The sequence below is a fragment of the Salvelinus namaycush genome, chromosome 27 (genome assembly GCF_016432855.1).
Source record: "Salvelinus namaycush isolate Seneca chromosome 27, SaNama_1.0, whole genome shotgun sequence".
Lineage (NCBI taxonomy): Eukaryota > Metazoa > Chordata > Actinopteri > Salmoniformes > Salmonidae > Salvelinus > Salvelinus namaycush.
The window spans coordinates 13,865,910-13,879,719 of record NC_052333.1 but is presented as its reverse complement, the minus strand read 5'-3'; the positions used below and the strand labels follow the sequence as shown (position 1 = coordinate 13,879,719).

The following is a 13,810-nucleotide window of genomic DNA, read 5'->3' as shown; positions in this document are numbered from 1 at the left end:
GCCATGCAATCTCCATAGCCAAACATTGACAGTAGAATGGCCTTACTAAAGAGCTCAGTGAATTTCAACATGGCACTGTCATAGGATGTCACCTATCTGCCCTGCTAGAACTGCCCCGGTCAACTGTAAGTGCTGTTATTGTGAAGTGGAAACGTCTAGGAGTAACAACGGCTCAGCTGGGAAGTGGTAGGCCTCACAAGCTCACAGAACAGGACCGGTGAATCGTGTAAACCTGCACCCAAGCCTAAAATCACCATGCGCAATGCCAAGAGTTGGCTGGAGTGGTGTAAAGCTTGCTGCCATTGGAGCAATGGAAACATGTTCTCTGGAGTGATGAATCATGCTTCACCATCTGGCAGTCCAACGGACGAATCTGGTTTTGGTGGATGCCAGTCGAATGCTACCTTCCCAAATGCATAGTGCCAACTGTAAAGTTTGGTGGAGGAGGAGTAATAATTCTAGACGATTCTGTGCTTCAAACTTTGTGGCAACAGTTTGGGGAAGGGCCCTTTCCTGTTTCAGCATGACAATGCCCTCGTGCACAAAGTGAGTTCCATACAGAAATGGTTTGTTGAAATTGGTGTGGAAGAACTTGACTGGCCTGCGCAGAGCCCTGATCGCAACCCCTTTGAACACCTTTGGGATGAATTGGAATGCCGACTGCGTGCCAGGCCTAATCGCTCAACATCATTTCTCAACCTCACTAATGCTCTTGTGGCTGAATGGAAGTAAGTCCCTGCAGCAATGTTCCAGCGTCTAGTGCAAGTCCTTCCCAGAAGAGTGGAGGCTGTTATAGCAGTCAAGGGGGGACCAAAGCCATATTAATGCCCATGGTGTTGGAATGAGATGTTCAACGAGCAGGTGCATATATATATATATATATATACACACACACACACACTACCGGTCAAAAGTTTTAGAACACCTACTCATTCAAGGGATTTCATTTATTTTTACTATTTTCTACATTGTAGAATAATAGTGAAGACAAACTATGAATAAAAGCATATGGAATCATGTAGTAACCAAAAGTGTTAAAGAAATAAAAATATATTTGAGATTCTTCAAACAGCCACCCTTTGACTTGATGACAGCTGTGTACACTTGGTATTCTCTCAACCAGCTTCATGAGGTATGCCTTGTTAAAAGTTCATTTGTGGAATTTCTTTCCTTAATGCGTTTGAGCCAATCAATTGTATTGTGACAAGGTAGGAGGGGTATACAGAAGCTAACCCTATTTGGGAAAAGACCAAGTCCATGTTATGGAAAGAACAGCTCAAATAAGCAAAGAGAAACGGCAGTCCATCATTACTTTAAGACATGAAGGTCAGTCAATACATAACATTTCAAGAACCATCAAGCGCTATAGTTAAACTGGCTCTCATGAGGACCGCCACAGGAATGGAAGACCCAGAGTTAACTCTGCTGCAGAGGATAAGTTCATTAGAGATACCAGCCTCAGAAATTGCAGCCCAAATAAATCCTTCACAGAGTTCAAGTAACAGACACATCTCGACATCAACTGTTCAGAGGAGAATGTGTGAATCATGGTCAAATTGCTGCAAAGAAACCACTACTAAATGGCACCAATAAAAAGAAGAGACTTGCTTGGGCCAAGAAACACCAGCAATGGACATTAGACCGGTGGAAATTTGTCCTTTGGAGATTTTTGGTTACAACCGCCTTGTCTTTGTGAGATGCGGTGTGGGTGAACGGATGATCCCTGCATGTTTATTTCCCACCGTAAAGCATGGAGGAGGAGGTGTGATGGTGTGGGGGTGCTTTGCTGGTGACACAGTCAGTGTTTTATTTAGAATTCAAGGCACACTTAACCAACATGGCTACCACAGCATTATTCAGCGATACACCATCCCATCTGGTTTGGGCATAGTAAGACTATCATTTGTTTTTCAACAGGACAATGACTAAACACACCACCAGGTTTTGTAAGGGCTATTTTACCAAGAAGGAGTGTGATGGAGTGCTGCATCAGATGACATGGCCTCCAAAATCCCCCGACCTCAACTAAATTGAGATTGAGAGTTTGGGATCCCGTGGTCCCGTGTGGCTCAGTTGGTAGAGCATGGCGCTTGCAACGCCAGGGTTGTGGGTTCAATTCCCACGGGGGGACCAGGGTTCAATTCCCACGGGGGGACCAGGATGAATATGTATGAACTTTCCAATTTGTAAGTCGCTCTGGATAAGAGCGTCTGCTAAATGACTTAAATGTAAATGTGGGATGAGTCGGGCCGCAGAGTGAAAGAAAAGCAGCCAACAAGTGCTCAGCATATATGTGGGAAATCCAAGACTGTTGGAAAAGCATTCCAGGTGAAGCTGGTTGAGAGAATGCCAAGAGTCTGCAAAGCTGTCATCAAGGCAAAGGGTGGCTATTTGAAGAATCTTAAATATAACATATATTTTGATTTGTTTAACACTTTTTTGGTTACTACGTGATTCCATAGGTGTTATTTCATAGTTTGTTTCCACTATTATTCTACAATGTAGAAAATAGTATTAACAATAAAGAAAAACCCTTGAATGAGTAGATGTTGTAAAAAAAAAAAATGACAGTGTGTGTGTATATAAAAAATATATAAACTCAGCAAAAAAAGAAACGTCCTCTCACTGTCAACTGTATTTATTTTCAGCAAACTTAACATGTAAATATTTGTATGAGCATAACAAGATTCAACAACAGACATAAACTGAACAAGTTCCACAGACATGTGACTAACAGAAATTGAATAATGTGTCCCTGATCAAAGGGGGGGGGGGGGGGGTCAGTAAACAGTCATTAAATACTGCAGTGCATCTCATGGACTGCACCAGATTTGCCAGTTCTTGCTGGGAGATGTTACCTCCCTATTCCACCAAGGTACCTGCAAGTTCCCGGACATTTCTGGGGGGAATGGCCCTAGCCCTCACTCTCCAATCTAACAGGTCCCAGACGTGCTCAATGGGATTTAGATCCGGGTTCTTCGCTGGCCATGGCAGAACACTGACATTCCTGTCTTGCAGGAAATCACGCACAGAACGAGCAGTATGGCTGTTGGCATTGTCATGCTGGAGGGTCATGTCAGGATGAGCCTGCAGGAAGAATACCACATGAGGGAGGAGGATGTCTTCCCTGTAATGACAACAAGCTCAGTCCGATGATGCTGTGACACACCGCCCCAGACCATGACGGACCCTCCACCTCCAAATCAATCCCGCTCCAAAGTACAGGCCTCGGTGTAACGCTCATTCCTTCGACGATAAACGCGAATCCGACCATCACCCCTGGTGAGACAAAACCGCAACTCGTCAGTGAAGAGCACTTTTTGCCAGTCCTGTCTGGTCCAGCAACTGTGGGTTTGTGCCCATAGGTGACGTTGTTGCCGGTGATGTCTGGTGAGGACCTGCCTTACAACAGGCCTACAAGCCCTCAGTCCAGCCTCTCTCAGCTTATTGTGGACAGTCTGAGCAGTGATGGAGGGATTGTGCGTTTCTGGTGTAACTCGGGCAGTTGTTGTTGCCATGCTGTACCTGTCACGCAGGTGTGATGTTCGGATATACCGATCCTGTGCAGGTGTTGTTACATGTGGTCTGCCACTGCGAGGACAATCAGCTGTCCGTCCTGTCTCCCTGTAGCGCTGTCTTAGGCGTCTCACAGTACGGACATTGCAATTTATTTCCCTGGCCACATCTGCAGTCCTCATGCCTCCTTGCAGCATGCCTAAGGCACGTTCACGCAGATGAGCAGGGACCCTGGGCATCTTTCTTTTGGTGTTTTTCAGAGTCAGTAGAAAGGCCTCTTTGGTGTCCTAAGTTTTCATAACTATGACCTTAATTGCCTACCATCTGTAAGCTGTTAGTGTCTAAACGACCGTTCCACAGGTGCATGTTCATTAATTGTTTATAGTTCATTGAACAAGCATGGGAAACAGTGTTTAAACCCTTTACAATGAAGATCTGTGAAGTTATTTGGATTTTTACAAATTATCTTTGAAAGACAGGGTGCTGAAAAAGGGACGTTTCTTTTTTTTTGCTGAGTTTAGTTGTTGCACAACTGGGATTGATTGTGTTAAAGCTGTATGGGGAAGGATATGAAACTGATGCGACTTAAATTTCTTTTTTCTAAGAGCACTAATGATGTTCTTGGTGACATGATTCTTTCCTAAGAAAATAAATCAAATGAAAAAAATTATAAAGTTGCCTGTGTTTGGTCTCTGTTAGGTCTTTAGGTTGAACACTTCTATGTGGAATCCTATCTACTGTACATTTATCCCACTTCTCAAGACTTATCCCACCTCTCAAGAATAACCTTGAATCCAAACTGAATATCCACACCGGCTTCTCTACTGGAGCAGGTCCATATTAAATCGGTAGAATTAAACTGCGTGGTAAGAGAAACTGAGTGATAGGAGTTTGTTGTAAAAACAGAATGACAAATCAAATGACATTTTCTACATCTCTGTTAGAAGAACTATGACTTCAAGGTTTTGCTTAGTAATTGAGATACTTTCTGAAACCTTAGCCAACACATCACTATAAAGGCACATTTGTTTTAGCATCCTTCGGTGCGGCTGTGACTTATATGATAAAAACAAACAATGTAGTAATTCATAGATTATTTGATTTACGATAAGGTAAGACAGTTACATTGTTCAAATCTCATGATTTTTCCAGGGATGCATGCCCTCGGACCCCCATCAGGGTTTCCAAAACGAATCACTGTCTGGTTTGGGTCTGCCCACGTTCCGAGGGCATGCTGCAATGCATTGTTCGGTCTGCAAGAAGGGACATCGGCTGCCATCCACTGAGGTCCTGCACGACTCCAGAGCAAGGAAGTGTGCAGAAAAAATTATCGCCAAACCCTACCCCAATCACTCCCTTTTACAAAAACTCTCGTGGCAGGCGGCTCAGGTAAATCATAGCCAAAACCATCCACCAACTGAACAGTTTCTTTCCCTGTGCTGTGGCCCTCACCTAGCAGCCATCTAGCCAATAGAGACTAAAGGACCATGCACTCTATGCTGCACACCACATCAAGACAACTGAACTGTACAAAAAAATCATTGCACTATCCTGCATTTGCACTCTGATCATCTCTCAGCATTTAGTTATACACTGAGTATACCAAACATTAGGAACACCTTCCTAATATTGAATTGCACCCCCTGCTTTTGCCCTCAGAACAGCCTCAATTCGTTGGGGCAAGGACTCTACAAGGTGTCGAAAGCGTTCCACAGGGATGCTGGCCCATGTTGACTGCAATGCTTCCCACAGTTGTGTCAAGTTGGCTGGATGTCCTTTAGGTGGTGGACCATTCTTGATACCAGTGGCAGTCGGTGACCTTTAAGATAAAAACAATTATGAACATGGCCTTATTTTTATTACAGCATATTGGATGACTGTTATTTATATTCCATTCACTCAGCTGGGGTTGCTACAACCTAGCCTATGAATGAAAATGTACAGCGTAGGTGCACAAGTCGAGAGAATTTTGTAATCAAAGTGACAGACAGACAGTGACACATTCAATACCGCCATGAACACACTTGCCTGCATCTAGCTGATCTAGGGTGTAATCATTAGTCCAACAGTTGCAAACGAGAGTTTCTTTTGGACAAATTCAGGTATGTTTATCCCCGTTTCGATCAGTTTGCTTTTGTTTAAGAAATGTTTTTCAACAGAATCAGTGGAATGAATGTACCCCTGATCGCATGCAAACATGGTTTACTTTCATAGCAGCCACATACAAACAACAGCGTGAACATTTGTCGCATCTACGCACTGTCCTTTTCTCACCTTTTCCCTTCGCTTATGGACTTCAGTGCACAACACATGAGCTCTCTGTGGCCAAGCAAAAAAAACTTTCCCAGCCAAACCTTCACATCATTACCGCTAACCGCTACACACAGCTTACATTGTTGTCACCATATTAGCCATTGACGTTAGTAACATCATAGTCAACATACACTACCGTTCAAAAGTGTGGGGTCACTTAGAAATGTCCTTGTTTTCCATGAAAACATACATGAAATTAGTTGCAAAATGAATAGGAAACATAATCAAGATGTTGACAAGGTTATAAATAATGATTTTTAATTGAAATAATAATTGTGTCCTTAAAACTTTGCTCTCTTCAAATAATCCTCCATTTGCAGCAATTACAGTTTTGCAGACCTTTGGCATTCTAGTTGTCAATTTGTTGAGGTAATCTGAAGAGATTTCACCCCATGCTTCCTGAAGCACCTCCCACAATTTGGATTGGCTTGATGGGCACTTCTTACGTAACATACGGCCAAGCTGCTCCCACAACAGCTCAATAGGGTTGAGATCCGGTGACCGTGAGGCCACTCCATTATAGACAGAATACCAGCTGACTGCTTCTTCCCTAAATAGTTCTTGCATAGTTTGGAGCTGTGCTTTGGGTCATTGCCCTGTTGTAGGAGGAAATTGGCTCCAATTAAGTGCCGTCAACAGGGTATGGCATGGCGTTGCAAAATGGAGTGATAGCCTTCCTTCTTCAAGATCCTGTTTACCCTGAACAAATCTCCCACTTTACCACCATCAAAGTACCCCCAAACCATCACATTGCCTCCACTATGCTTGACAGATGGCATCAAGCACTCCTCAAGCATCTTTTCGTTTTTTCTGCATCTCACGAATGTTATTCTTTGTGATCCGAACACCTTAAACTGAGATTCGTCTGTCCATAACACTTTTTCCAATCTTCCTCTGTTCAGTATCTGTGTTATTTTGCCCATCTTAATCTTTATTTTTCTTGGCCAGTCTGAGATATGTATTTTTCTTTGCAACTCTGCCTAGAAGGCCAGCATCCCGGAGTTGCCTCTTCACTGTTGACTTTGAGACTGGTGTTTTGCGGGTACTATTTAATGAAGCTACCAGTTGAGGACTTGTGAGGCGTCTGTTTCTCAAATTAGACACTCTAATGTACTTGTCCTCTTGCTCAGCTGTGCACCGGGGCCTCCCACTCCTCTTTCTATTCTGGTGAGAGACAGTTTGCGCTGTTCTGTAAAGGAGTAGTACACAGTGTTTACAAGATATTCAGTTTCTTGGCAATTTCTCACATGGAATAGTCTTAATTTCTCAGAACAAGAATAGACTGACGAGTTTCAGAAGAAAGTTCTTTGTTTCTGGCCATTTTGAGCCTGTAATCGAACCCACAAATGCTAATGCTCCAGATACTCAACTAGTCTAAAGAAGGCCAGTTTTATTGCTTCTTTAATTAGAACAACAGTTTTCAGCTGTGCTAACATAATTGCAAAAGGGTTTTCTAATGATCAATTAGCCTTTTAAAATTATAAACTTGGAATAGCTAACAAAACGTGTTTCCAGCTACAATAGTAATTTACAACATTAACAATGTCTACACTGTATTTCCGATCAGTTTGATGTTATTTTAATGGACAAAAAATTTGCTTTTCTTTCAAAAACAAGGACATTTCTAAGTGACCCCAAACTTTTGAACGATAGTGTAGGTACTAGAACTAACGCGTTAGTAAACCTGCTACAATCATGCAGTAATGTCTACGGAAGGGGGTGAGAACCATGAGCCTTCTAGGTTTTGTATTGAAGTCAATGTACCCAGAGGAGGCTTCTGTAGACCTTCATTTCAAAACATTGTGTTTCAATCAATTATTTGGTGATGTTAATATATTTAGTATAGTTTTATCTAAAAAGGATTAAAAAATAACTAGTTTCACTATTTTATTTTTATATTTCACTGGGGAGGATGGTCCTCCCCTTCCTCCACTGAGGAGCCTCCACTTGGTGCCAAAAAAATAACAAAATAACAGCATTACAAGAACCAGAGCCCTGCCTAACCTAAGTACAGGGGTCCCTAATGTAAACTGGATATCTTTCCTCCATTGGGAAAGCCTACAAGATTGTCCCAGTTTAGCTACTCCATGCTGTCCTACTTTAGCTAGCTATGGTTGGTAAAAGCGGGACAACTGACTGAATTACAAAATTGTAACATAATATTAGCAACTTGTTTATTTATTTTGATGAACCAGTACATAGTAGCACACATTTACATCACAATTTACCACAGTGCCTGGCGGTGTGAGCTCCCTGTTTGAAGCTTTCTCTTCCCCCCCTCTATGATGTCACACCAATTAAATCATTTTGATCATGTGGTTTCTCTGCAAGGGCTTATGCTGCGTTCAAAACAACTGGAATCTCGGAAATTTCCGACTTGGACTTCAGCGAGTTCAAAACAACTGGGAACTCGTGGGGGAAAAACGAGCTCCTATTGGGAAAAAATTGATTTGAACAGTCATCCAACTAGAAATTTCAACGCGGAAACTGGGACTATTTTTAGAGCTTTGATTATCAGACCTGAAGATCACCGAGGTCATGATTGAAATAAACGCTTCAGGATTAAACTGTCCCAGTTGATATAATGGCCCACTTTTTAATAATGCACCCTATATCAACTGTGTCATCCACTGTATATTTGTATATCAACTGCTCATTCTATTATAGTTCTATGCTCACTCTACCAATGTATGCAAACTCCTTTGTCTGTCTTCTGTATCTAAATGTTGTCTATCACTAGCAGCACCATATTACCACAAAGTAAAATTCGGAGTATGTGCAAATGTAGCCTACTTGGCGAATAAAGTTTATTCTGAATTCTGATCATTTCACCACTTCGTATATATTCTTCAAAGGGGGGGTAGCTAAGCCTATGCCATTAATTCTCATTACTGGAAATCTTACAGAATGTGTATTTAAAGTTCCTTGTTTGGGACTGGATTCAACGATTTCTTTGGAAACATCCAGAGTACGAAGTTAAGTTAATAGTTACCCTAGCGGCACCCGTAGAAAAAGGCTGAGGTTTTTTTTGGCGCTCGCGCAGCAGCAACATTCTGCACCACACGCGGGTGAGAAGAGAACGAAGTTGCTTGCTCCCTTTCCGTCGTTCATTCTACATCAGCTTTTTATTGATTTGCAAGGTGAGTCCCTCAAGATCCAACTTCGAATTATTATGCAAGGTGTAGTGTAGACTGATAATTGATGTTATGCATATTTGTGCCTAGCCACGGTAGCCAATTTAGGTACTAACGTTACAGCTTTGCTAGCTAATGTTACCAAAGCTATGCTGACAAAGGGATTTCTTTGCGCTAGCTAGTTAACTAGCTAGCACGCTTAACTATAACTTCGCTTGATAGTCAGCTAGTTGCCCTTTTATCAAAGGAATATCTGATTCTCACTGCCTAGTCAAATAACAAGTGCTAATGGGATACTCAATTTGCAGCTTTTGGGCCTTGCAATCACAATTTGACCGGCCATTGTGCCAACCTTAATGTCTGGTAGCTAGCTAAGCCTTGGAAGTTTGCTAACTAAGATGGCAAATTCTACTTCGCTAGCAAACTAACACACAATGTATAGTTAACTAACGTTAACACAGTTTAGTTGTGTTCAATTGAGTAGTTAGCTTTGAGGAACTACTTCGCTTGTATGTACAATCAATGTAAGCATTAGACTAGCCCCTAGGCCTGGAAAATAGGTTCTAGATATGGGGGAGAAACGAAGGGGCCTAGCTGAATCTAACTAAAACGTTAGCTGTTTAGTTACATCTACAGAATCTAACGTTGGCTAGAAGCCAACATAGCTAACAATAACGTTACAGAAAATAGAATTACAACCTATGCGCCCGTTTTATTTAGCTAAAAGTTATTTTGTTAGCATTGTCTGTGTGAGGATAGGCATGATTGAAGTGCAAAACGCACGAGCTCCATGCAGCCTATAGTGGGCGCTGGATCTGCACTATATGGTGGTTGAAACTATTTTATTAAGACGGTACACATTTTCACGTAATTTTTTTCCGACGGCACGCCTTTAAATGGTTAAGGAGGGAAATAATGCCTTGCAGCTTGAATGGATGGTTCTTTATGCACGAGCCGGTTCACCGGGGATGCGAGTGTATTACCGGGAATGCACATCAATCCTAGACTATAGAGGGCGCTAGATCTGCACTATCGGCTGCCTAGTCTATTTCCATAAGCGATTCCCCTCCACTTTTAGCATGTGAGCATGATCTGTTGCTTGGCAACAAACACCTATCAGCAAAGAAACATGTTCATCATAGCTAGCTAGTTAAGGTTAATTACAGAAAACGATGGTAACACTATACATATCATACCACCTGATATGGAAAATAAAACCACCTTGGGGTGTATACCTTTTGGCTTCTACCTAACAGGCTTAGCTTACATTATCAGACGGACCCAAAGTTTCCTAGACATCTTTTGGTAACCAATAAAACAAGCACCTTCCCACTGAAGAGTTGTTTGCAGCCTGGAGCAAAACAATATACCATCCTTGCGTTTTCGCTCACGCTGGTAAGCAGAAAGCTAACTAGATTTTTGGCGGACTAGATGCGTGGTCGATGTAGTGCCATGAGAAATTTTACTACTAATGTTGTAGTTCTATTTCGATAGGTGTTACTACAGACCTGGGTTCGATCCCGGGCTGTATCACAACCAACTGTGATTGGGAGTCCCATAGGGTGGCGCACAATTGGCCCACCGTTGTTACAGAAAATAAAATTGCAACCCATGTGCGTTTTATTTAGCTAAAAAAGTTATTTTGTTAGCATTATCTGTGAGGGTAGGCATGATTGAAGTGCAAAACGCACGAGCTCCATACAGCCTAGGCAGCCTATAGTGGGCGCTGCATCTGCACTATATGGTGGTTGAAATTATTTTATTAAGACGGTACACATTTGACACCCTATAAGGGAATGGCACGTTGGGTGTCAAAGTATCACTTGAAAAATAATCTGATATTAATATTGTATTGCTAGTCTGTGTAAGCATTGTCATGTTATTAAAACCCAAATTCGTCTCTTTAAAAAGATGAAAACCTCCTCCCCTCTTGTTTCGCAGCCTAACATGGGTAAAAAGCAGAATGGCAAAGGGAAGAAGGAGGTGCTGGAGGCAGAGCCGCCAGAGGAGTATGTTGTGGAGAAGGTGATGGACCAGCGCATTGTCAACGGGAAGGTGGAATTCTTCCTCAAGTGGAAGGGATTTACAGAGTGAGTGCACAGTTCCGGGGGCCTCTGCCTGTGTGGCATACTTATCCTGGAGAACCTAGCTAGTTGAAATCTGCATTTGAATTGAATTTCAAAGACTGACATTTTAGTTACAGATATACCTCTTGTGAAATGTCTTAACTTGCTGCATTTCTAGAGCATGTTTTACTCTTAACAGTATGCTGATAGTCTTTTGAAATACGCAGGAGAAGAAATAGTCACTGTATCTTTCCTTTCAGAGCGGATAACACTTGGGAGCCAGAGGATAACCTGGATTGTCCAGAGCTGATCTCAGCTTTCTTGGAAGCACAGAAGACCGTGGTGGAGAATCCTGACTCCAACAAGAGGAAGTCTTCAACAGATGAGCCAGAGACTGAGGGAAACAAAGCCAAGAAGAAGAAGGATGTGGTGAGTGTCCAAATACACCTGGATTTTTGTTTCAAATCAACGTTGTAGGATTTTGTTTTTCTAGTCCTTTTTTGTGTATGGGCTAGTATGCAAGTGCAATAGTTATTTTTTCAGTTTGTTGTGGTTTCCAGACTGGTTGCATGGGAGCTTTGTTGACTGTACCGTGTGTTTCAGAGTGACAAGCCGCGGGGCTTTGCCAGGAGCCTGGATCCAGAGAGGATAATCGGTGCTACAGACAGCAGTGGAGAACTTATGTTCTTGATGAAGTGGTGAGTCTCAAATTGCGAAATGAACTCTTCACCTGTGCTGTTGCTCTCATATCACCCCTTTTCAGGGTTGCAAGAGCCATTCCTCATAATTTATCTTCCCTGGTATAACGTTCACCTCCTAAGATTACTGTACGTGTGCCTTCGTTACTGCCACATTTTAGTTTTCTAGATGTGCACCTGAACATCTAGGTGAGTCTTATTATTTTGCTCAATAGCCACTAATAAACACCAACCACTGTCCCTCCGCTCTACAGGAAAGACTCAGATGAGGCGGACCTGGTCCCGGCCCGCGAGGCCAACACCCGCTGCCCTCAGGTGGTCATCTCCTTCTACGAGGAGAGGCTGACCTGGCACTCCTGTCCCGAGGACGAGGCCCAATAGCACCCCTTCCTCAGCCAACTGACATCCCTTGTGGCCTCCCCCCCTGACCTTCGACCATGTCCCTGTTCCTGCCTCTCAGGACTGTTCATGTCTCCACTTTTTTGTTGTCATTTACAGCATGTTTAGCCATAGTATTAGTGCAGAGCAGTCAGGTGAAAGTCTGTGCTTTTGTACACATTTTTAGTGATAGGATGATATTTACTGGGAATAAGACCGGTGAGGAGAAATGGATGGGTGATTTGTCGCTTTTTAATGAACCTATTCCTCATCCAGTACTGGTAGGGACGGGTTCCTCAACTGATATGTAGTTACTGTTGGAATGTACACCATGTATAATCCATGTAGTTTGGCATCTTCTCCCTCACATTCAGCTAGTTTATTTTTTTCATCTCCCCATGTTGCATACTTGAATCCTTTGAACAGTATGTCTTTTGCTGTATATTCACTTTGTAAATATTTTTTCAAAAAGCTGTTCAATAAAGGTTTATATGCTTCATTTTACCACCCCCTCTGCCTGTGCTGAGGTTTGTTACATAGCGCTGACAACACTGGTTGTAACTTATGCACCCTGACTTCAACCAATTGTAACCATAGACTCTGCCAGATTCATTGTTCGACCTACTGACTCAACATGTGCGCGGTGAAATTATACCAAGTAGTTGATTGATACTAGGGAAGCTGATTTTGAAAAATGTGATCACGTGTTTACTGTTGGTGTTCCCATTGGAAATACACAAGTCCGAAAAGCAATATTACAGAAGACATGAAAATATGACTTAGAGGTGATTTGTGGGTAGACTGTTGGCCTACTCTGACATGACCCATACACACTGGACCCTACAGTAGAAGGTTTAACTATTTTAATTGCTGTTACATGCAGCTTGCTCCATTGGGAAAACCAACATTTTAAATCGCATTTCTTAGCTTGGCCAAAGTTCTCATACTGGTTTTTTTTAAGCATCTGAACTTGACACCCAACTTTGACGTTGTTTCCAGATAGAACTGTGCCAGAGTTAAACGAGGCACATTTCTCACTGCGCTTGTCAGTTACACTGGTGATGGTGTTATGATTTACTATTTAGAATCATGCTTTGAACCTCATTCTTTGACCTATGAATACTAAAATAAAAATGTGAACCTGGGCCCGCTGTAATTCTTGGTTCTTATTGGATTGGAGTAATTGAACATTCTAGAATACACTGACTTGGAAGTTGGCCTTCTCTTTGGACCTCAATAGTCTTGAAGTGACAGTCACATGTTCTCAAAGCCAAATTAGGGAATGTCCCGCACGAAAGATTGATAGAATCCCACAGACAGACACATGCCAGTGCTGTTCTGATGTATTTTCTGTGGTTAGGGGTCCCAGGACTTTAGACATCAATGATACAATACAGTGAGTTTCCATAGCAACATTAACACTGGGGCTTCCTTCATGTTGCATTTTTTTTCAAAAATGACACCCTAGCTGAAAGACAGACCCCGCTGATGTCACTGCCTGAGGTGATAAGGACAAGTACAGGCAGCTTGAGTTGTAATTGCTCTTGACATTTCAAGTGTCAGAGTTTGTCAGTATATCAGGGTATAGACTTAGTATACCCCTCAGGAAAGACTACAAAACAGGATCAAGGTGTTCACCAGCTAACTTGCCTAAATATTTTGTAAAAATAAGTTTAAAATGGGCATGGTCTAATTGATTTAAATG

At 42.3% G+C, this 13,810-nt stretch overlaps 1 protein-coding gene across 2 annotated transcripts; it reads left to right on the top strand.

Annotated features, from left to right (window-relative positions):
- The first annotated feature begins 8,861 nt into the window (after positions 1–8,861).
- LOC120022655 (chromobox protein homolog 3-like) lies at positions 8,862–13,250 on the top strand. Of its 2 annotated transcripts, none has more exons than XM_038966640.1 (5): positions 8,862–8,969; positions 10,905–11,053; positions 11,290–11,458; positions 11,633–11,727; positions 11,982–13,250. In XM_038966640.1, the coding sequence occupies exons 2-5, from the start codon at positions 10,911–10,913 to the stop codon at positions 12,106–12,108; spliced, it is 534 nt and encodes a 177-aa protein (XP_038822568.1). In that variant the 5' UTR covers positions 8,862–8,969; positions 10,905–10,910; the 3' UTR covers positions 12,109–13,250. The 2 variants fall into 2 exon arrangements, with proteins under 2 accessions (XP_038822568.1, XP_038822567.1); XM_038966639.1 differs by having other exon boundaries at positions 8,866–8,969; positions 10,875–11,053.
- The last annotated feature ends 560 nt before the right edge of the window (positions 13,251–13,810 follow it).